Source organism: Lampetra fluviatilis, chromosome 19 (assembly GCF_964198595.1).
Source record: "Lampetra fluviatilis chromosome 19, kcLamFluv1.1, whole genome shotgun sequence".
Lineage (NCBI taxonomy): Eukaryota > Metazoa > Chordata > Hyperoartia > Petromyzontiformes > Petromyzontidae > Lampetra > Lampetra fluviatilis.
The window spans coordinates 12,722,784-12,747,127 of record NC_136293.1 but is presented as its reverse complement, the minus strand read 5'-3'; the positions used below and the strand labels follow the sequence as shown (position 1 = coordinate 12,747,127).

The window sequence follows — 24,344 nt, the reverse complement described above, 5'->3', positions numbered from 1 at the left end:
CCGTATTCACAAATCGTGTCTATATTGAACCGTATTCACAACTCGTGTTTATATTGTATCGTATTCACAAATCGTGTGTATATTGTACCGTATTCACAAATCGTGTGTACATTGTACCGTATTCACAAATCGTGTCTATATTGTACCGTATTCACAAATCGTGTCTATATTGTATCGTATTCACAAATCGTGTCTATATTGTACCGTATTCACAAATCGTGTGTATATTGTATCGTATTCACAAATCGTGTCTATATTGTACCGTATTCACAAATCGTGTGTATATTGTACCGTATTCACAAATCATGTGTATATTGTATCGTATTCACAAATCGTGTCTATATTGTACCGTATTCACAAATCGTGTCTATATTGTACCGTATTCACAAATCGTGTGTATATTGTATCGTATTCACAAATCGTGTCTATATTGTACCGTATTCACAAATCGTGTCTATATTGTACCGTATTCACAAATCGTGTCTATATTGTACCGTATTCACAAATCGTGTCTATATTGTACCGTATTCACAAATCGTGTCTATATTGTACCGTATTCACAAATCGTGTCTATATTGTGCCGTATTCACAAATCGTGTCTATATTGTACCGTATTCACAAATCGTGTCTATATTGTATCGTATTCACAAATCGTGTCTATATTGTACCGTATTCACAAATCGTGTCTATATTGTACCGTATTCACAAATCGTGTCTATATTGTGCCGTATTCACAAATCGTGTCTATATTGTACCGTATTCACAAATCGTGTCTATATTGTATCGTATTCACAAATCGTGTCTATATTGTACCGTATTCACAAATCGTGTCTATATTGTATCGTATTCACAAATCGTGTCTATATTGTATCGTATTCACAAATCGTGTCTATATTGTATCGTATTCACAAATCGTGTCTATATTGTACCGTATTCACAAATCGTGTCTATATTGTATCGTATTCACAAATCGTGTCTATATTGTATCGTATTCACAAATCGTGTCTATATTGTATCGTATTCACAAATCGTGTGTATATTGTACCGTATTCACAAATCGTGTCTATATTGTACCGTATTCACAAATCGTGTCTATATTGTACCGTATTCACAAATCGTGTCTATATTGTATCGTATTCACAAATCGTGTCTATATTGTATCGTATTCACAAATCGTGTCTATATTGTATCGTATTCACAAATCGTGTCTATATTGTACCGTATTCACAAATCGTGTCTATATTGTATCGTATTCACAAATCGTGTCTATATTGTATCGTATTCACAAATCGTGTCTATATTGTATCGTATTCACAAATCGTGTCTATATTGTACCGTGTTCATCACCCGCACGCGTTGTATGTATGTATTCTCAGGAGGACAAACCCCCCCACACACACACCTCTTGGTCCGAACCTTCACGCGCACGCCTTTGAACATTGAAATCGAATGGAATTTTTGTTGTTGCTCAAAGTAAACACGACGAGTTTCTATAACATGGAAATGCTTTACGTGACGAGTTTCAGTTGCTTAACAGGGTGATTAGGAAGGCGACGAGTAATGTGTGTTCAGGGTTTGTTTAAACCTGTAAATGAGCCCGGTTTATACATCCGTGTCAGAAAATGACTTTTATGCACGACTGACACCCACACCGGATCGTGTATACCGTAGCATAGTAAACCTGGGACCCTATCCTACGTATAAACTGTATATCCTATATATATACTGTATATCCTATAACGCAGTACACACATGATGCATCTACACAGCGATGCGGCAAAGGTCCACACATTGCTACGTGTGCGATGGAGGGGTGGTTCTGGTTTAATTGAGCTCTAACCCTGCCAACGCGAGTTTAAGTGACAGCCACGGCCGATATCATTGGCGAGGAAAATATGAAACTGCTCCTGTCCTGCCACCTTGACCAACCCGCCCTGACCAGCGTGGTGAAGTATGGCCATCCCCTCCCCCCACACACACACGTTACCGACATGGCGTGTGGCAGTCTTTATTAGTAGACTGAGATGGGGCGGAATGTACGACTGTATTGTCTACACATTCATGTAAAGCCCAAAGTGCAAACTCAAATGTGTTAACATCCACGACAAGCTGCTGGCAATAACACGAGCGCCAAAACATTTCACTGTACAGCTCTGACCAAAACGACAGCCCACTGCTACACGGCGAGACTTCTAGTTGACTGCCTGCGTGGTGTCTCCGTGTCTGTCACGAATCAATCAGCATGTGCCCGCACCTCGGATGAGGACGGCTGGCTACGTACGGCGCGAAAGAAGTTCAGCATACACACGTGGCACATACATGGGTACACAGACACACGCGCGTCTGCAGTGAGACGAACTGCGGTGGCTCGCGGCTGTGACGCGCCACAAGGTTCACGCTCTTAGCGAGACGCGGCTGCTCGCCACCTGAGCTCATGAATAAGGAAAGCGCCGCTCACGCCGTGGCCTCGTGTACCGCTCGCTGCTGCACCTCCTCACCCACTCGGGTAACCCACTCGGGTAACCCACTCGGGTAACCGCACGCAGACCCCCCCCACCCGTCACTCGGGTCACAACGCGCTACTGCGCGTCGCCAAATTCACACCAACACGGACTGCTGCTGCTGCTGCGGCATGCAGCCTCAGGACTCGCGCAATATTCAATTAACTCAGTTGCGAATGTAAATTCCCCCCGCACCGCCGATGAGCACGTTTGGCTACGTGCGGTGCGAAAAAAGTTCAGCATACATGCATTACGACATAATTCGCCATTAGTAGCTTTGGTTGTTATCTCTTAATTGTGGAATGCGCTGATGTTGTCTGCCGGCCGGCCGGCCGAGTCGCCCTTTGAAAAAAGCCGAGCATCTCAGCTGAAGGGGCTTTACTCGGTAAACACGCTCCTGATACGGATTCTGAATGTACCGACTCGTGTAACGAGGCGTGAGCAGAGGGGGCCGGGGGGTGGGAGAAGGGCTGGACGATTACACCGAGACCCCAAACTCACCGCCCGCTGCCCAACATTTGTTGACAAGGTTTTGAAAAGTGGACCTCAATGATAGGGCTCCCCCAGCCAACGTCACGTATGGGGGGGGGGGGGGGAGCACATTGGTCTCCACGGGCCTGAGTGCATGAACGCACCACGTGAGGCTTAGTACAATGACACGGGCAGTGGCGAGTAGACTTCATGAGCAGCAAGCTTCATGCACTGGCCCATGTGATCACACGGCGATCTTTATTTACCTTCACGGGTAAATCCAGAACAGTACAACGTACAGACTAGGGGTGGGACGCGTATTGACTAATCGATTAATATCGATTCTTAAGCTCACAGATACGTGCGTCTCTTTTTTCAAAGGAGACCTTCACGGGCAAATCCAGAACAGTCCAACGTACAGACTCGGGGTGAGACGCGTATTGATTAATCGATTAATATCGATTCTTAAGCTCACAGATACGTGCGTGGAATTGCATGCGTAAATACCGTATGGAAGCTTTTCGACGCGTATGTGCCGTATGCAATGGGTTCACGTCACCCCGACTGCCGCGAGAGGCAATGCCGTTCACGTGAATCGAATTGCGACAACTGTTCATGTGGCAATAAGGCCGCTGAATCGTTCCACCCCTAACACGAAGCGAACGCAGGGTAAGAGCAACAACACGAAATGCAGCGATACGAAGACGAATGAAACTCAGTGTAAACCTTCAATGACACACACAGATTAGGATAGACGTTAGAATGAGGTATTGCCCAGCCGTACGTGGAGTGTGCGGTGGTGCAGTGGTTTAGCGCGAGAAAGTTTGTATTCCCAGCCACGGTGATCACCAGTGGCAAGTGATATCATGACGACTAGACCCTCACGCCCTTCTCCAACCCGCCCTGCCAGTGTGGAGCATGGTAAACCAAAACACACAAAAACACGACTTTGGAAATTCTTCATCCATCCACTGGCGGATTGTGAATGGCTGGAATTTACTTTGTATTCAATCGTTGTTATTACAGGCGCCAGTCAATGATCCATGCAGATCTACATCATCAGAAGTTTCAGAATCACAAGTTGACTTCGCGACTAAAAGCACAATCGAGTGAGCGAAGCAGCTCCTTGCCGAGGGCGACTCCGGCGAGCAGGGGAACGCGTCGGGTCGTCGAGTCCTCACCTCGGGAGGAGCTGCGTCCAGCTGGAAATGGTAGCAGCGAAGTCGAACCGTCGACGTCGGTCCGAGGACGCAGGCCCGCCAGATGCCCACCCACACAGCCTCCGTGGCGCCATCCTCTCGCTGGGACACGCGCCACTGAGCCAGTCCCGACGTCACGCACGCGCCGATCCACCCGGTGACCGCCACGAGGAAGCTGGCCAGGCAGACGCTGGCGGATTGCGTGCCACCCGACGACATTGCGCGCGTGTGTGTGGCCCCCTGCCCCGCGCACCTGCCCAGAGAGCGGAGCCGCTTGGACACGCGCGCACGCAAACGCAAGTCGGACGACACGTGCCGAGGCCAATTGTGTCTATTTTACGAGTGATGATCCCTTAATTGACACACTATGTACGTGTTTTTGTATATATAAACTGTAATAGGTACTTTGATTGCTACGCGCTCCATTGCGTAAGCTATTATGTAAGACTTCTCCCAGTAAGTGAATTTCCATAGCATTTTAAACGCTCATCAAATTAAACCAGAAAACCGTACTCAACACCAATTGTTCGTTTTTTTTGGGTAACTTTACGCCTTATTCTGTCCTTAACAACCCCCTGCTATTATTTGTTTTCGGATATTTGCACAGCACGTGTTGGACCCAACACGTTGGACCCAACACGTGCTGCGTAAAATATAAATGCTCATTTCAATTAAATCCTAAGCGCCAAAAAAAATAATCACACAGACGATGTAACTCAGAGCGACACACACGTGCCACGTTTGCCTGACACGTCCCGCTGTGCTTCAAGTGTGCGCAAGATGATGCGAGTGTCGCTGCAAACATAAATAGGCGACCGCCACTGGTTCCATCCAGCAGTGACGCATTCTCCAGCAGCCAATGGAGAGCCGTGCATGGTGTGTCGACACATTATGCCTTTGTGTTGTTCCGAGGGTCACGTGTGTATACGTACGGCAGGCACGTGTTGGCTTGGGTTACCCAAGGGGGTGGTGGGAGGCTCTGTCAGTGAAAAGTGTTGAGCTTATTGTGAAGGGCGCTTTGACACCCCAATACCGTTGCTGGGCAGTTGCCTGGTTACTCTGAAAACACGCCACTGCAACACTCTCGGGGCGCACGGAAGCGCCCGGTCGTTACCTTGAACTGTTTAAGATGCTGCTACTGCTGCTGCTGTCGGTCGAGGTGTAGCTCACGATGTGGGGCAATGAGGAGAGATTCGCCGGACGCGTTCGAGTTGAGACTCGCCTCTTACCTGCGCTGGGTTGAGTAACTCACGCTGTGGTTACTCTTTGGTTCTTTCGGTAAAGTCACGTATAAAGATAAAATAATAAATTAAATAATAGCATACGACGTTTCGATTGCAACACAAGCAATCATCATCAGGTATAAATGAAATAGCAACAAAAATCTAACCAGAAAACTATAGACAGACATATAAGCAGACAGATATCACCAAGATACATAGAGAGAGTAACACAGGTACAGAGAGGGAGATCTCCCTCTCTATACCTGATGATGATTGCTTGTGTTGCAATCGAAACGTCGTATGCTATTATTTAATTTATTATGTTCTCTTTATACGTGACTTTACCGAAAGAACCAAAGAGTAATTCCTGCAGTCACGAAAGCTCCAAATTTAAGATCACGCTGTGGTGTCACGATGAACATCGTCTCCGTGAAGGCCACTGCTGGTGTTGTGTTCTGTAATTTATGAACAGTTTATACCAGCAGCACCCCGATTGTAAAACTGTAATCGCAGATAATCTGACGTATGCTGTTTCGACTTGGAGCTTATTCACTGCGCCCTGAATGCAGTTCAACACAATATACACAGGATGTAGAATTCGTGTACAGTGTTTGCAAGTGTAGGATGAGTTTTTGTTTGAAGTACGTTAGAAACTGTACACCAATCAGCCTAACAGATTTTGCAAACATACTTTATTTAAACATACGGAAAATATTCGCTATAATCTCACATTTGTATCGTATTTTATCTAAAAATGCATTCGTTGTGCCTTAAATAATTTATTAAACAAACCATAAATGACGCGTAACTCATGTATAGATGTATGATTGTTACTCTATAAACGTTCATGTGTAAGTGTGTTAGTGTGTTGGTTCGGGTAAACCTGTGACACCTGGGGTCTGTTGCGTGACCTCCTGCCAGCGACACTTCCACCCTTCACGTGGCGTCAAAGTGCACCCAGCCTGGTACACTTGGGACGTGTCTGGATGTGGTTGTATTGACGCACGTTACACCCGGTCACCATCCCCTTGACGTTGACCTCACCTGCTGTCCGAAGCAAACAATCTCAGTCGCTGGTAGAGCCGACCCAAAGCGCTCGGTTGGACACACCGACACGTAACGACAGAAGGTTTAACACGTAGGCTCATCATTTCAGTCGCTTGTCCCAACGTGATATCATCTACAACGCATTTAATTATTTTTGTTAGAAAAACCCGCGCAATTCCCTCGTGCTTGCACCCTCCTCGGAAGGATAATTGAACAATGCTGATTCAGCCCCGATAGAAAAACATCAAGCCGTGGTTTTTTTCCATACTCATTATATTACTCCCAGCAGATAAGTGGTTGCCAGGTGGGCCAGTTGGCAGTGCCGCGGTCAATTGAGTCAACGTGCAGAGCTTTGTTCGCGCTATCCCCTTGCGTGCGTGGGCTTTATCCTGGTTCTACAGTTTTCGTCCACATGCCATCATCATCACCACCACCATTCCAGTATCGATCCACTGCTGCATGAAGGCCCCCTCCAAGCTGCCACCTCCCCCCCCCCCTGCGATGCAACAGTAGCATCTCGCTCTTGAGCGCGATATGCTTTTGATCGACCAGTCTCCGCGGTCGATGCCCTCGAGGGCCTGTTCCTTTGGCTGCCGCAATCTTTGCCGTGATGCCCGATAGGGACCCCGAATAGGAGGCGTGATCCATTCGAGACCGTTAACTATCTCGTGGAATTTGGCCAAACGCCACAATGCAGGATCTTCCTGGAAAAAAAAATGTCAACGTGACTTTCCCGACGCAAGGACATGACAGATGTTACATAAGTCATAATCCTAAAGTGCAACAGTCACCGTTTTAAAGAGTTCCATGCTGTGAATAAAGTGATGGCTCTGTGCGTTGGTCGTACTGGACACGCCCGTAGACCAACGGGGAAAATCACGTTCTCAATTTCGCGATGTGCGATCGAGTAAAACGACTGACGTACTGTTTGGTCATCGATTTCTCGTATCTCATTTCGCGTGTTGAGCGAACGTCCGTCTCTCCACACACGCGGCGACGCCTGCTTCCATTCTCCATATGAAGGGTGGCGGAGCTCTCACGAGAAACAACTCATCCTTTAGCCTGCTGCAATTGTTGACGAACAATTGGAATGATGATCATGTACAGCCCGCTGTCAATCCGATGCAGGGTGACAGCCTCCCCACACCGTGGGAGTAATGGGGGTGATCGGATCACACTTGAATGTAGCAGCCAGTTCATAACCTCTCTGCACTCGAGTGATGGTGCAGCACCCACTGATTCAGCCACCCATGTTGAGGATTCTGGTCGAGCGGACTGCCTAATCCCATCCCTGCTGTGTCCGACCACCAAGCCACACTGCAGGTCACAACACTCCTGTTCCTGCGTATTCCCTTGCTCAGTTCAAGAAAAGTCTTCACCCTTGACAGCGCTTCGCGTCGTGTCGCACGCATCTTGACGTTTTTACGCCTTTGCGTCTGCGCTTAGCAACTTTGTACACAAGCAAAAACAATGCAAAGGTAGCCGGGTCCACAGCGCGGTGCGCTAACCACCAGAGGTGGGACAAAGTCATTGTTATGCAAGTCCAAGTCGAGTCGCAAGTCATCAAATTCATGACTCGAGTCTGACTCGAGTCCAAGTCACATGACTCGAGTCCACATCTCATAGGTGGGACAAAGTCATTGTTATGCAAGTCCAAGTCGAGTCGCAAGTCATCAAATTCATGACTCGAGTCTGACTCGAGTCCAAGTCACATGACTCGAGTCCACACCTCTGCTAACCACTGCGCCACCGCTCCACCACGCACCTTGCTGACTGAGTGGTGCAGTCTCGACCTTGTCAGGGGTTCGGCGATCGGTCAGGAGGGGCCCCAATATTTGATTTGTACTCGCGCGGTCTCACCTCGGAGGCTATTCTAGATAGCGGCTCCTCTTGCCCGAATCTACATCGTCGTTCAGGATTTTCATGAGAAAAAAAATAATTTAAACCGCGTTTTAAAGAAGTGGTTCTTGTTGTTATTACCGGTAGGAACCTCCTGGTTACACCAGCCCATAGGGATTATTGTCCGTCCGTCGTGCATCCAAAAATGAGAGGGGTGGGGCTGGGTGGGGAGGGGCTGGGTGGGGAGGGTGGGGCTGGGTGGGGGTGGGAGGGGTGGGGCTGGGTGGGGAGGGGCTGGTCACCCCGTGGTGCCCTTATAAAACTCAATGTTTAACCTACTCACGCCGGCTTGTGCTCGCCCTCACAGTCGGGCATATTTGCGGAATACACCACGCCGCCGTTGACCCTGGCCATTGACCGAGCAACCCAACGTTCCTACCAGCTCTTGTCGCAGGAATGTGTTTATTACTGTTGTTCAAAACACGGTGGTTGTCAGGTGGCTTTGGCCACCAGGGGGTGGTCAAGGTACCCGCTGCCTGACCCACGGCGCGACAAGCTTGTTGCGGCGTTTGATTTGAACGACCCCAGGGCGCGCGGAATTTGACGGCAGTGGAGACGATCGCCGCTCGCGCAGTCCTCTGAGAATTCCAACAGCGCCGCCCCGTGGACACGGCGAGCCGCAGCACGATAAGCACGGCGCTTCTGCTGCACCAGCTCCGCGTGGCAACAGAAGAAACCCGAAACAACTCGGGCTTTGCGGATTGACGATGTGAAGTGTATCACTGAGCCGATGCGATGAATGGCTAATGTAATCGATTACATTTTTAACAAACAAGCAGCACCGAAAAAAATATTCCTGGCAGCGGTGGGATTTGAACCCACGCCTCCGAAGAGACTGGAGCCTTAATCCAGCGCCTTAGACCGCTCGGCCACGCTACCTCCTGACTCAACCTGGCGTGACAGAGCGTAATGGCTTTACAACAACACTCCACGTGCACATTCACGCACCACAACCACCAGCGTCATCACCTGCATGGACGCGTTCGGCAGTTATTGAATAATGACCGGATTAGCCAGGTTATACAATTAGAGGACTGTGTTGATGTCATTGATTATCTCTGCCGACGACTGTCGGTTTCATTGCTCAGCGAATCGGGTTCGAAGGGCAATTTCCGTTGCGCCCACGTGGATGGGAGGAAAATGGGCGGAGTTTGGGGCAGCCAATCCACCTCTCGCGTCACGTGGGGTTTATTCAGGGGGGGGGGGGTTCCTGCCTTCAGGAGGCAGGATTGTTGAAGGGAGGCTGATTAATATACCACAAACAAGTAAATAGTTACGAGTTTTTAAATCTTTGTATCGTCCCAGCACTCATTTAATACCCGTGCCTCGGAAGCCGAAGTGATAACAAGCAGACATGTATATATTGTACTTGTTCATGTTTGTATTAAACATTTTAAATTCTAGATTTGAAGTTTTCGTGACTGCAAGAATCCATACTCTTTAGTTCTTTCGGGAAAGTCACGTAGGTGGAAAATAAAAAAAATGTTGCGCCAGAAACGTCGTGAGTTTATTTGTTTCACCTACGTGACTTTATCGAAAGAACCAAAAAGTATAAACATATTAAAGTCACCTCTTACCAGCAATACTCACATTAAATGTCCGGCACTTTTTTTCAACCCACTGTTGAACGAAGGCCCCCCCCCCCTTTGCACAGACCACCACGCTGCTTGGTGCAGGTTGGAGACCCGGGCAATAAAAGACGTGGGGCCAATGAAGCTATGGACAACGCAATTCTAGTCTACATCATTAGAATTACTGCGAGCTCTTGTATGGGCCTCCTCCTGGTGCTTGCGTTTTAATTCAGCCACATTTGCTTAACGAGGTGCAGACTTTTCGTCACGGAATAGCGCCACTTGAAGTATTGTCAGATAGTTAAAAAACACTGCGTGAATTCGTAACTTATAATTCACGTATTCCGTGGCTTTTACAATATGAAGCCAATTCAGGTTGAACCCAAGAAAATGACGGCATCATTCTCCGTTCTCTCCGAGACGGCGACACTTGTTTAAGTAAAACACAAACAGAATGACGACCCACGAGCATGTACAGCCCGTGTAGCTTCAGGCAGAGCGGGATCACAATGATGAAAGTGGCAGAGGAGAGCAGGTTGATGTACTGTTGGCAACGCGAATATAATGGAAAGTTTGTCGTGTTATAAGTACCGATACCAGGCGCCGGCAACGGTTGCAGACCCCTGACGATGACAAAACACATTCCTGCGGAGGGAGCTGGTAGGAACGTTGGGTTGCTCGGTCAATGGCCAGGGTCAACGGCGGCGTGGTGTATTCCGCAAATATGCCCGACTGTGAGGGCGGGCACAAGCCGGCGTGAGTAGGTTAAACGTTGAGTTTTATAAGGGCACCACGGGGTGACCAGCCCCTCCCCAGCCAGCCCCTCCCCTCCCTGCACGACGGACACAATAATCCCGTGGGCTGGTGTAACCAGGAGGTTCCGACCAGTATTATTTGGTAAATTGAGCATATGGGCATGGGCGAATGGAAAAGCTCAAAAGTGCACGAGGCATGGTGAAATGTACGATTGAAGAGGAAGTACGGATCAGAGGGAATATAAGAGACAAGTTACAGGCGGGCTTGGCAAGGCCACGTCGCGATAAGGAATGAGTGATTGAGATTAATGACTGTTGGCAAAGGAGCGAACACGCCCTACAAGACTTCCACAGTGGAGATTAAATTGCTCAAGCGCAGGCGCCAGATCAATTGTTGTATCGCGGGACCATGAAATGGAAACGGCTTGTGGAGGGGCCTCATACCAGCAGTGTGTAGACCAAGGCCAATGCCTTACGTGCCAATATTTTCATAACAGCCTCACAGCTATCTTTAAATGTGCTACAATACTGTCACCCTTTATCATTAACGGTTATAAATACTCGCACACATGTGAGATCAAGTAACGAGACAATACCTTAAAGGACGACGGGCAAACATTGTTGTGGCGAAATATGTACAGTTTAATTACAAGTGCAAAAGGAATAATAAATCAAACATCACAAAGAGAATGTTTTTTTTTTATCCCAACAAGTACCGGCGGCTTTAGAGCAAACAGACAAAATCATTCGTCCCTTCTGAGCAATCACGGATGCGAACACAACTGCTGCACATTTCTTTCTTTTTTTGAACGCCAAATCCACATTTTTTTCAACAAAATGTTTCAGCTGACAGTGATTGTGTAAATGAGCACGGCAGAAATCCCACCAAAGGGCAGTTTACATAAATAACGAAAAATGATTTTTTTGTATTGACTGTACGTTTATGCTTTTTTTGTTATGTTTAAATATAGCATGGGCTTATGAAGAGTTTGCACTTCTATACTTTGCATACAAGTTAGTGGACTACACAGGGACGCGACTGTCACCGTATTTTTCTTTTTGAATGTCGAGTAATACGGAAATGCAACTTTAAATGTCGCAAGCGACCCTCCCCTCGTAGCTGGCCGCGCCTCGCCGCTCATCAGCAGTCCTTCCAGCTCTGCTCCACGATGGCCGACACCTTCTTCTCATACTCGCGCTTGTTTTCTTGGTACAGCTGTGCAGCCTGGCTGTTTGCGGGGCTGTTTGGGTTGGGTTCATCCAGTAGAGACTGCAAAGCAGCAGAGGAGACACCGACCACCACTGCTAAGATACCGTCAGCAGTGCAGCCGACGACTGCACACGCCGCCAAGAGCCGATCAATTTGCCCGTCTTGCTAAACATGCAGGTTTAGTGGGAATTGACAATTTTTGTATTGGGTGTGGACACTCAAAAGTAGCAAAAAATGGGAGCTGACAATTGTAAAGGAAAAAAAAATCACCCGTTTAGTTTTTTGTACCACCACTTTCACTGTATTAAAGACTCAAGGTCAAACAGAGGTCACAAATAAATGCTAAAGTACGTGTGATGTATTCACATCCAACACGGGTTTCACTGCTGACCTGAATAGATGTGAGGATAGAAGAGACGTCATATGTGGGGCTCCAGCGATTCTGAAGAATGTCCAGACATATGCTTCCATCCGCATACACTGTGACATAACAGACCGTTCATTTAAATATAGCACATTCTAACTGGACAAAAAATACCAACATATAGCGGCATTATTGCACATTGGAACGGAAATAGTGAAATACAATGCCCATCCCTTGTGTAAAAGTAAGCATTGTGTCCATTAAAAGGCAAACGTGATAAACATTTTACTTGAATTGTCATACACATGCTCACCATTTGGATGAAACATTTTTGACACAAATCTGACTGTTGGGGGTTTGTTTGGGTACTCCTCTGTAAATTCAATCGTCAGCTTGAAGGTACCTGAAAAACAAAAGTGATTTTTTTTTACATTTGTGCAGTAGAGTGCTGTCTGTTGTAGTAATCTGTAAAAATGCATTTTCTTTATTTTTACATGGTACGATCACCTGCATGCCGCAGCGGTAAACAAGAAATTTAACCAACTGACCAGATATGAGCTTAACTCCCTCCCATCACTCTGATACACGGTCGGGTTTCAGGACACGAGCCGAGCGCTTGGTATGCAGCTCACACGCTGTGTTTCGGCTGCACGATTCTACCAATCCGCTCCGGAGAGAGAACCTGTTTGGCCTCTTGTGCCAAGCAAGCATATAAATGTGTGGCACTCACCATCTTCAAAAGGAGTCCCTTCCGGCCTGTAAAACAACACAGTAAGAAAATGACTGTAATGATACACGTTCGAGCGGACGCACGATCCGTAATGCATGTAAAAATCAATGGATGTGAAGGCAATAATGCATATTTACATATTTATTAATAGTAGCACTTGGTTTGACCTTGGAAGCTGCCCGAATTATTCATATGATACTCACATTTATTAAACTACATTTATATTAGTGAAGGTTTACGTTATTTGGAACCATGAAAACGCTTGTGATTTGGATATTAAGTTTGACTAAATTAGCTGTGAGATTACAAGACACGACAAAACTAATGGGTAAAAAAAGCATCGCTCATGCCAATTTACAGCTAAATGAGAAATACATTATTATCAACTGCCATTTGCAGCTATCACCACCAAATAGTACGAGTAAGAAGCGTGTCATCGTAAAGTGAGAGTGTTATTTACCCACCCAAATATAACCGCATTCCAGACCATTATGTTGTTTTCTGTCGGTGCTCCGCTCACGCCTGCCGGGGGGTCTTCCTGAAGCCTGGAGAAAACAACGTTTCACGAAAACGTTTAGCGACGAGCTGTTAGAAATGTGGCCGACCTAAGTGTCAGGTGAGGTGCTCAAGCATTCGTCGGTCTTGCTGCACTGCTCAAAACACGTGAAGAATGTACGTGCGGGCAGAAAGCAACGTGCGGAAAACAGCCAGTTCAGCAGTTGGGGTGACTGAAGGGAGGTTGCTGGGGTCACTGCAAACATATTGACTCTCAAGTCATACAAGGTCAGTAGCCAACAACTTCCAGTATGTTTTTGCAACTGCAACTTCCTGGGTTTGCATTGTTTTTGGAGTTGCACAATGTACAGTATAACCAAAACGATTTCCAAATACCATTACACTTATAAAAAAAAAACAATGGTAGAATTCGCTTTGAGCCCCAAAAGAAATAACGGATAAAAAACCCCTAACAATTGCCGATAAATGGTATGACAATAATTGTAAAGATCAGATAACATACACTATACATAAACAAAGAACAAGACCTACCAGTATCGATGAAACCGTCATGTCAGAAATTATACTCGATGAAATTAAACGCATCTAAGGTTGTGGTATTATTCTTTGTTTACCAAGGAATGCCTCACGGAGGGCAAATGTTTCTGATGTATATAAACTTTTGCTGATGTAATGCTATGCTCCAACAGTGTTTATTATGGTGTGTTCATCATAACTGCAGTAACAGTAATTAGTGTTGTGTCATGGCTGCATATCTAATCTCTATTCTTATAGGCTTTTCCTGCTAATTATATTCAAATTGGACTATCAAGGCACGTACATCATGGCATATCTCCATTTGGAACTCTTGCAGAGAACGGTGCACCTGTTGGTATAACCTATTGCCAAAACAGTCACAAAAAGAATGTTGATGTCACTTACATTGACATCTTTATCCTTGCTAGAGCCATACCTTTAATGTGACCTGAAAATAATGTCCACCACGCAAACGGACTTTTTTTCTCAGCTAGAAATTTGCCAATGTGTAAAACCAAATTCAATGTTTCTTGTGTGCCGTCATTTGTAGATTCTGCGGTCCATCAACTTTGTGTGTGCAAACACAATTTAGTCACGAACGGCCAATACCTGCGTTCATACCCTGGATGTCAGCGGTGCCAACGTAGTGCTGCGATGCCAAGATATCAGTCCCATGGGCCATCCAGCCGTTGACTCATCCCTAATATTAACTTCAGTCCTCTGTTACAAGTTATCGGAGACCCCTCTTAGCACAACTCTTATTATAGAAGTTGCTGGTGCCACAGCAAGTGCTATGGCAGATCATAACCTTTACAACGGTGGGGTGTATTGGAGCGGCGCGAGGATTGATTGTAATATTAGCATCGTAATTGACTCGTATCAAATATTAAATGTTGGTGTCACAAGCCCTCAGAGCCTCCTATTTTCATGAGTTGTATTGATTTCTGATGGAAAGGTGTTTTATTAATAGGCGTGAATGATTTAAGAATATTAGTGATTATTGTAATGTTCGTATTAGTCAGGCATTGCCCCTATTAATACTGGTGTCTACTGCCTCAAGTCCTCAGAGGCTCCTTAGATGTTTGGATTAGTTGTAATAGTGCATTAAATGGTATAATAATGTTACAATGCAAACTGCTATGTATTATACAAGTGTTTATATTATGGCCTCAATTAAAAACAACTTCACTGCCCTTTCCTCTAGCACTGCAGTGTCCCCTTTCTTTACAACAATTAAAAGCCAGTAGTTACCAAGAATGAGTATACAACGCTGCTAATCTCCTGTGTAAGCCATAAACTAGTCTGGGAAATTCCACATTCCAAAGACGGGAGCAAGTCAATGAACAAAACCACCGAAACATGTGATTATACAGTGGTTGGTGTAATAACTGTTGGTATACATATAACATGGATATCATTGTCACATTCTTGCTTTTCTCATGGGCTTCTGTGAAATATTAATATTCCCAATTAAATGTCCTCATAGCCCCTTAGTATTACAGTGTCTGTATGTGTAACGAAGTTATAATTATGGTTACAAAGGTATAATGAACATTGTAATGTTTATCATTGCAACATTAGTGTTTATGCCAAGGCCTCGTTGTGATTTTTTGCTTTACCTCGTTATAAAATTCGAATTTTTTAGTAGTCGCTGCTGAAACTGTTACAAAAGTGGGTTTAAGTTATTTAGCAATGGATAGTATTGCAATGTAACATCCGAAAATACATATGAAAGATTCACATGTGGTGCCCTCTGACCCAAGCATGTCCTCCTGTCATATTACCTCTCGTTACAAAGGTATGCGGTGTAATGGTACAACAGTAGGTTCAATACAGTTTAAGAAGACGCGTACATTTGTTTATGATATTAGTGTCAGAGCCCCATGCAAATTACTAAAGCTAATGTCCTCTGCTTCAAGTTGAGACCGCCCGCGTCATAACAAGTACGATTCTTCTAGCATGTGTTGGTGTAAAATTAGAATGCATTAGCAAGTCTAATTGTGTCATGTATATGATGGATATTAAGTACGTGTTTACGTTGTGGTTACATCTCAAATATAGGCATTCGGGAGCCTGTCACGAGTCCTAAGCAACCGGTCCTTTTAATTAAAACCATGACTATTCGTGGGTTTAAGCACATGGTTCAAATAGTAATGGATGTCATTACCGTACATTACTCAAATGTACACTAGTTCTTCTCTGCATAAAGCCTTATACGGAAGTCATAACAATCATCACTCGTATAACAGTGCCTCCTGATATCCTAGCAAGCTCTAAGTGACTTTAAAGATACCATTTGAATTCTATATTTCACGGATCATAATCACTGCCACAGAATGTGTTTTTGTTAAAGAGACATCTCAATAACCACTAGGTGTCTTGTCACAGGTCACACCGCACCCCTCGTGCCAATCACCACGACTCATCTCGTGTCATCAACTAGGAAAAGTCTGGCTTTCATCGGACAATAATCGATTACACGGATCTCGGCCCTCTATCTTATCGTGACTTATGCCATGGCCACGCGTCAAAAACAAAAACATATTTGGTGCCCTCTGCCAGCAGCTCCCGAGGGCAGCACTCCTCCCTCCTGCTGCTGCTGCCACGACCATCGCAGGCCGCCCTACAGCTGCTGTTGTACCCGCTGACAACAACACACCAACAACGGCGGCTTGGCTCACCACAAGCATCGCTTACGCGGCGGACGTAGTAGGGTGGTGGCGGGCGGGCGGGCCTGTAACACGGTCACACAAGGTAGTCGCCCTTCCTACCGTGCGCACGAACGAACGTGAACATTCCCCTGGTGCCCTTCTCTGCCTCGGTACCACCACGGCCCCCCCCCCCAACCAGCCCCCGAATGGCACAACAATCACAAAGTCCCCGTCGCAGCGTTTCGCCGCCGTAAAGCAGCGGCGTTCTAGCGGCGTTCTAGTGGCAAAACAACGCGAAACCCAGCGGCGACTTTGTGTATTCTCTGTCGTCGACGTGACCCCTATGTGTGTGTGTAGTAGTGGTGGTGGTGTGTGTAGTAGTGGTGGTGTGTAGTAGTAGTGGTGGTGTGTAGTAGTGGTGGTGGTGTGTGTGTAGTAGTGGTGGTGGTGTGTGTAGTAGTGGTGGTGGTGTGTGTGTAGTAGTGGTGGTGGTGTGTGTGTAGTAGTGGTGGTGGTGTGTGTGTAGTAGTGGTGGTGTGTGTGTAGTAGTGGTGGTGTGTGTGTAGTAGTGGTAGTGTGTGTGTGTAGTAGTGGTGGTGGTGTGTGTGTGTAGTAGTGGTGGTGTGTGTGTAGTAGTAGTGGTGGTGTGTGTGTAGTAGTAGTGGTGTATAGTAGTAGTGGTGTGCGTGTAGTAGTGGTGTGTGTGTAGTAGTGGTGTGTGTGTGTAGTAGTGGTGGGTGTGTAGTAGTGGTGGTGTGTGTGTAGTAGTGGTGGGTGTGTAGTAGTGGTGGTGTGTGTAGTAGTGGTGGGTGTGTAGTAGTGGTGGTGTGTGTAGTACTGGTGGTGTGTGTAGTGGTGGTGTGTGTAGTAGTGGTGGTGTGTAGTGGTTTGTGTGTGTAATAGTAGTAGTGGTGTGTGTGTAGTAGTAGTGGGGTGTGTGTGTGTGTAGTAGTGGTGGTGTGTGTAGTAGTGGTGGTGTGTAGTAGTAGTGGTTATGGTGTGTGTGTAGTAGTGGTTTGTTTGTGTAATAGTAGTGGTGGTGTGTAGTAGTGGTGGTGTGTAGTAGTGGTGGTGTGTAGTAGTGGTGGTGTGTGTAGTATTGGTGTTGTGTGTGTAGTAGTGGTGGTGTGTGTAGTAGTGGTGGTGTGTGTAGTAGTGGTGGTGTGTGTAGTAGTGGTGTTGTGTGTAGTAGTGGTGTTGTGTGTAGTAGTGGTGTTGTGTGTAGTAGTGTGTAGTAGTGGTGTGTGTAGTGGTGTGTGTGTATAGTAGTAGTTGTGTGTGTAGTAGTAGTGTAGTAGTGGTGTGTATAGTAGTGGTGTGTATAGTAGTGGTGTGTATAGTAGTGGTGTGTATAGTAGTAGTGTAGTAGTGGTGTGTATAGTAGTGGTGTTGTGTGTAGTAGTGGTGTTGTGTGTAGTAGTGGTGTGTAGTAGTGTGTAGTAGTAGTGGTGTGTGTAGTGGTGTGTGTGTATAGTAGTAGTGTAGTAGTGGTGTGTATAGTAGTGGTGTGTATAGTAGTGGTGTGTATAGTAGTGGTGTGTATAGTAGTAGTGTAGTAGTGGTGTGTATAGTAGTGGTGTGTGTAGTAGTGGTGTGTATAGTAGTGGTGTGTATAGTAGTGGTGTGTATAGTAGTGGTGTGTATAGTAGTAGTGTAGTAGTAGTGTGTATAGTAGTGGTGTGTATAGTAGTAGTGTAGTAGTAGTGTGTATAGTAGTGGTGTGTATAGTAGTGGTGTGTATAGTAGTGGTGTGTATAGTAGTGGTGTGTATAGTAGTGGTGTGTATAGTAGTGGTGTGTATAGTAGTGGTGTGTATAGTAGTGGGGTGTATAGTAGTGGTGTGTATAGTAGTGGTGTGTATAGTAGTGGGGTGTATAGTAGTGGTGTGTATAGTAGTGGTGTGTATAGTAGTGGTGTGTATAGTAGTGGTGTGTATAGTAGTGGGGTGTATAGTAGTGGTGTGTATAGTAGTGGTGTGTATAGTAGTAGTGTAGTAGTGGTGTGTATAGTAGTAGTGTAGTAGTGGTGTGTATAGTAGTAGTGTAGTAGTGGTGTGTATAGTAGTGGTGTGTATAGTAGTGGGGTGTATAGTAGTGGTGTGTATAGTAGTAGTGTAGTAGTGGTGTGTATAGTAGTGGTGTGTATAGTAGTGGTGTGTATAGTAGTAGTGTGTATAGTAGTGGTGTGTATAGTAGTGGTGTGTATAGTAGTAGTGTAGTAGTGGTGTGTATAGTAGTAGTGTAGTAGTAGTGTGTATAGTAGTGGTGTGTATAGTAGTGGTGTGTATAGTAGTGGTGTGTATAGTAGTGGTGTAGTAGTGGTGTGTATAGTAGTAGTGTGTATAGTAGTGGTGTGTATAGTAGTGGTGTGTATAGTAGTGGTGTGTATAGTAGTGGTGTGTATAGTAGTGGTGTGTATAGTAGTAGTGTGTATAGTAGTGGTGTGTATAGTAGTGGTGTGTATAGTAGTGGTGTGTATAGTAGTAGTGTAGTAGTAGTGTGTATAGTAGTGTAGTAGTGGTGTGTATAGTAGTGGTGTGTATAGTAGTGGTGTGTATAGTAGTAGTGTAGTAGTGGTGTGTATAGTAGTGGTGTGTATAGTAGTGGTGTGTATAGTAGTAGTGTAGTAGTAGTGTGTATAGTAGTGGTGTGTATAGTAGTGGTGTGTATAGTAGTGGTGTGTATAGTAGTGGTGTGTATAGTAGTGGTGTGTATAGTAGTGGTGTGTATAGTAGTGGTGTGTATAGTAGTAGTGTGTATAGTAGTAGTGTAGTAGTAGTGTAGTAGTAGTGGTGTGTATAGTAGTAGTGTAGTAGTGGTGGTGGTATTGGTGGTGGCAGCAGCGAGAAACCTCCCGTGTCGGCCGCCATCTTCTCCCTCCCCCCCCATCATCATCACCCTCATCCTCATCTCTCTCTCCGTTGTCCTCACCTCTTGAAGTCGCGCATGAGACGCCTTCTGGCGGGCGTGGACATTGTCAAACAACGGGGTGCCACCGACACCGACCGGTTTAAAAGATAATAAAAATGTGTTAATTTGAAGCGGAGCGGCGTCCACTCGTCCACTCTCCCCTCCTCCTCCAAGTCAACGTCGGCCTTAGGAAGACGACGCCGGCGATGACGCTGTGTGCGTGTGTGTGTTGGGGTTGCTTGCTTGGTTGGGTTAAAGTAAAATGGGGGAAGACGGCGCCGTAAAAGTACGAGGCGAGAGGCGGGGGGGACAACAGAAAAACTTCTCCCTCAAGCCGCCTCCTCGGCCTCCTCCTCCTCCCCGCAGCAGCCGTCGTCGTTACAGCAGCGAGAAATAATTAAATAACTCGCCCGCCACCCCCCAGCAGCGAGCCACGTGACGCGTCGGGCGAAACCATTCACGCCCTCCCGCACGCGCGCGCGGGGGGGGGGGTGCTCGTGCTCAATAACGAATTATAAACGCCCCCGTAACGAACAACACGAATCGATTTTTTTTCAACGATAACTAATCTTATAGGTTAGATCTTCAACATGTTACGCGAGACTCCGAGCGTGTTTGCTGCGCGTTGATCATTTTATCGACAAACTAAAAAAAAGTTCACACCCTTCCCGAGTGACAACAATGGTACAGCCCGCGGTGACGTAACGTGTTTGCCCCCTTGTCCGCGGACGAGCGGTGACGTCAGCGGGCGATGGGCGGTGACGTCCCCGCTGCTGGGCTTTCACGTGGCCGAGAGACGCGCCAGGGGCGTGCTCCACCCACTGCTGGATGAGGACCCGAGTCCATCACTCCTCGGAGTGGACGTCCTCTCGAGCGTGTGTGTGTTCCCACCACCACCCCGCCCAGCCTTGAGCTGCCACTCCGTTGATAGTCTCGACCACCGGGCCACCCCAGAATCCGTGCTGCCCCATGACGCCAAATGTGCCTGGCAGAGGTGGCCACGTGCTCGCTTGGGCAGGCACAAGGGGCGTCACGAAACGACTGCCTTCCTCGTCTTGATCCCACGCCTTCCCCTTGCTGGTTCTCGTAATCCCACGGTGGCTAGGAGACGTTATCTCCCGCGCCTGGGCTGGGTTCGATCCCCACCCTGACACCTGCTGCTGTATATTTAACATTTTGAGTGACTCCCTCTCCCCCTGGTCACGTGGATTTTTCACGGTGCCACATTTGGAAACAACACGCGTTTAGAGTATTTGGCTGAGATAGATTTCCACGCGATAATCCACTTCGTTGAGCTCTCGTTTGTGATGGACAGGTCGCTTCTGAACAAAGCAGCTTAGCTTAGTGGGCCTTACCTGATCTGATTTTAAAAAATTGCTTAGTTTACTTTGCACACTTTCAATATTGAATCTTGATTTGAAGCTTTCGTGACTGCAGGAATCCATACTCTTTGGTTCTTACGGTTAAGTCACGTAGTTAGAAATAAAAACAAATCACGACGTTTCGATTGCAACACAAGAAAAACATTTCTCGAAACGTGAATTCTTTTCAATATTTGTTTCCATTTTTATTGTCAGCGTCCACGTTGCTGGGCCACATTGCGTAACATGTCATTCAGGTCGCAACTGCATTTTTTAGGCACATTGGTATGCTGCTTTTCATGATCAAGTTTATATTTCCTAAAGCAGCCCAACCTGTATGTATGTATGTTGAACTTCTTTCGCACCGTACGTTGCTAACCGTGCTAATCGGAGGTGCGGGGGAAGGACAACAAACTAAACACAAAAAGCAGCTATCAAGAAATGAGTTTGCCAATCTAGATAATGATTTCAAAATGCATAGCTCCAGTGGCTTCCTAATATCAGAAGGAAGAACGTTCCAGACGGCCACAGATGCGCATCTGAAAGCGCATCGCGATGCAGTGACCGTATTTGTTTGATGGCCAACCTAACTTTGGCCATCTTTCAGCCAAAATAGCTTGACCTCGTCGCTCACTTTACTCCACCGTCGGGAGATATCTGAGAGACACCACTTGTAACAATATCCACGCCCAGGGCAGCTACTGAAGGCTGACTGAGCCATGTGGCAAATAAGGGAAGAAAAAAATAGTCGGCATTGGCCATGTTCTTGATTGCCACATTAACCGTCAATTATAAACTAATCTATAAACAATATTTTCAACCTTTCAGTGACCACGATAACAATCAAATATGTATGGCGTCATGAACACATAATTTGTGGTCAATAATAATTGCTCAGTTACCACATTTGACATCAACTATGGCCAATTTAACAACAATCGTCAATTTAGTGATCAAGGTAGTGATCAATCAGGGCGGTAGGGTGACTCAGTGGTAATTGCCCTCAGCAAAAACACATGGGTTTGATTCCTCACTTTTGCACCTGTGTGCAGTTTATATGTTGTCCCACTGTCCATCGCGGGTTTCCACTGGGTCCTCTGCTTTTCTCGCAGAGCTAAACACATGCAGTGCCATTGTTGTTGGCCACACATCACAATGCAGGACCCTCCAGAAACATTTTTAAGACCCAGTGTGTTTTTTTCTGAATAAATAAATAAATACAATTATTATCGTTCAGTTGCCACATGGACAATAAACTATTCAGTGATCATATTAACAATTGATCGGTGGTAACTGTAAAATAATGACAGCTATTTGTCATTCACTGATGAATGTATCCCTCCACGCACCATGTGCCAGTGTGGGGAGGGAGGGGGTCTTGGAGGTTATTTTACCAAACTTCAGAATCAGAATGTATCATACTGGAGAAATCCGATTAGCTATAAAGCACGTTTTCACAGATGCTTTGGTCGATCAGCCGGGTTAGCGCTAATACCGGTTCATATGTCACTCGCCACTCACGTTAGACGCGAAAATTCTGGGGTCACGACCCTCAACCGCATCTGCTGCACAAAGCGTGGCTGCAGCAACTGTGGTCACCTCACAGAATAGACGGTGAAACATACTCAATGTACATGCTCAATGTGCATAATCAGTGTACATATTCAGTGTACAACGGCTCAATGCCCGATTCATGCAGGAGGGGTCTTCACAGCGATGCACTCCGCTACTCCCCACGCAAATATCTGTCTCAACCACGGCAATGTAGAATGAAAGTTGTTGCTCGGCAACAACGGCAGTGCGAAAAAAAGAACGCTTCACCGAATGCCCCCTTTAACAACCGATTAATCATCACAATTCACAATGATCTAATGAGTGACCACATTCATAATCAATAAATATTATTGGTAATCAAGAACGACTCTATCTTGCCTTGTGACGGTGTTTGCCTGAAGGGTGGGTGACGTGGTGCCGCGAAGGGGTTTTCCAAGTCCAGAAAGAGAACAAGAGGTGACAGCCATAACAGCGCTCGTCATCAAAATGCTGCCACGTTACATTTTACGCTCGAGTCGTTGACATTGTACTTCTCGCGAGATTACACAGCGCAAGTTGCAGCCCACAGAGAGATTCCCTATTTGGCTCGGAGCAATCTCGTCCAGAATCGCCATCGTAATAATGCAGGGTTGTGATTTGTCAACGTTTCCAGTGGAGGAGCATGAAAATATGCTTTCTACAATTAGCCACGACGAGCGTGGTGAAGTATGGGCAAACAATCCACGCCACCGACACGCCCTGAGAATGCCCTGGCCCAATAGTGGGTTGACAACTGAAAATTAAATGAATTGAACACACAACAGGTGACATTGCATGCATGTGTAATAATCACTTTTAATTGTATAATGATGCACTATACTGCATTTTACCTTGGGAAGCCTCACCGAGTCTCAAGACTTATTTTCAGGAGGGTCCTGCTACATTGAGATGTTTGGCCAATTCTAGTAATGAGTGTTTGGCTTCTTGTGGCAGAAAGCCGGAGAACTTGGAGGAAACCCAGCCACCTCGTAGCCAGGCCCAACCCTATAATTAGATTTAGAATACTTGATCGCTATAAATTTTCACATACGCCACTACGTTGAGCTATAATTTGTGTCCAGGTCGCTTCTGAAAAATAAGCTAATAGTTCAGTGTGCTTTACCTGGTAAAATAAACATAGTTTTAGTTTATTTTTTTTCTGTGTGATTTGCTCACCTTTCCTATACTTTGCACTCCTATCGTATTTTTGTATTGTTTTTGTTTTAGGTTTCCGACTGAACATCTGTGAAAACGAGCTTTATAGCTTTTGATGGGATTCCTCCAGTCTAAATAAAGATTCTGATTCTGTTTCACGTCTCGCGACGTCAGCGTAGACATTCACTTTGGAGATACCATTGTGTTGGCCGTTTTTTTTGTTATATATAAGGAGAACAAATATAGACAAATATAGACCAATGCTGCTGTGAGCTCTTGGGAACACTGAACGTGGGGAAATTTGATAAGTTGCTTCTAAATATAGCCATTGTTTTCTTCCAGATAATTTGAGCCAATGGCATTCTCGCAAAAAAAAACTGCACTCCAATAACCTTGAGGCCAAACTATGATGAACAGTTGTAACAGCCTTGGATGATTTGCTTAATAAAAAATATCAGTCCCCTTGTGAATCCACTGTTGGATGAAAACCTCTCCCATGCCATGAGGGTTTTATGTCTGTTGAACTTCTTTCGCACCATACGTAGCCAACCGTGCTAATCGGAGATGTGGGGGTAAGGACAACACACAAAGCAGTTGTTTGACCATACTTTACCACGCTGGTCAGTGTGGGTTGATGAAGGGGGCCACCCAGGATTGGTTCTGATACCACTCGCCACTAATGTTAGCCATGGTC

The 24,344-nt window shown here is 46.0% G+C and overlaps 1 protein-coding gene and 1 non-coding gene across 2 annotated transcripts; both read right to left on the bottom strand.

The window, feature by feature from the left end:
- Window positions 1-9,137: 9,137 nt before the first annotated feature.
- On the bottom strand, window positions 9,138-9,219 carry TRNAL-AAG (transfer RNA leucine (anticodon AAG)). The gene has a single exon. It is a non-coding gene; the product is annotated as a tRNA-Leu (tRNA).
- A 2,065-nt stretch (window positions 9,220-11,284) lies between these two features.
- LOC144937692 (ubiquitin-conjugating enzyme E2 A) lies at window positions 11,285-19,967 on the bottom strand. The gene is made up of 6 exons (XM_078865111.1): window positions 19,584-19,967; window positions 13,435-13,515; window positions 12,971-12,996; window positions 12,554-12,643; window positions 12,268-12,356; window positions 11,285-11,936 (listed from the first exon to the last, which is right to left on the bottom strand). The coding sequence occupies exons 1-6, from the start codon at window positions 19,625-19,627 to the stop codon at window positions 11,808-11,810; spliced, it is 459 nt and encodes a 152-aa protein (XP_078721237.1). The 5' UTR covers window positions 19,628-19,967; the 3' UTR covers window positions 11,285-11,807.
- Between the last annotated feature and the right edge of the window lie 4,377 nt (window positions 19,968-24,344).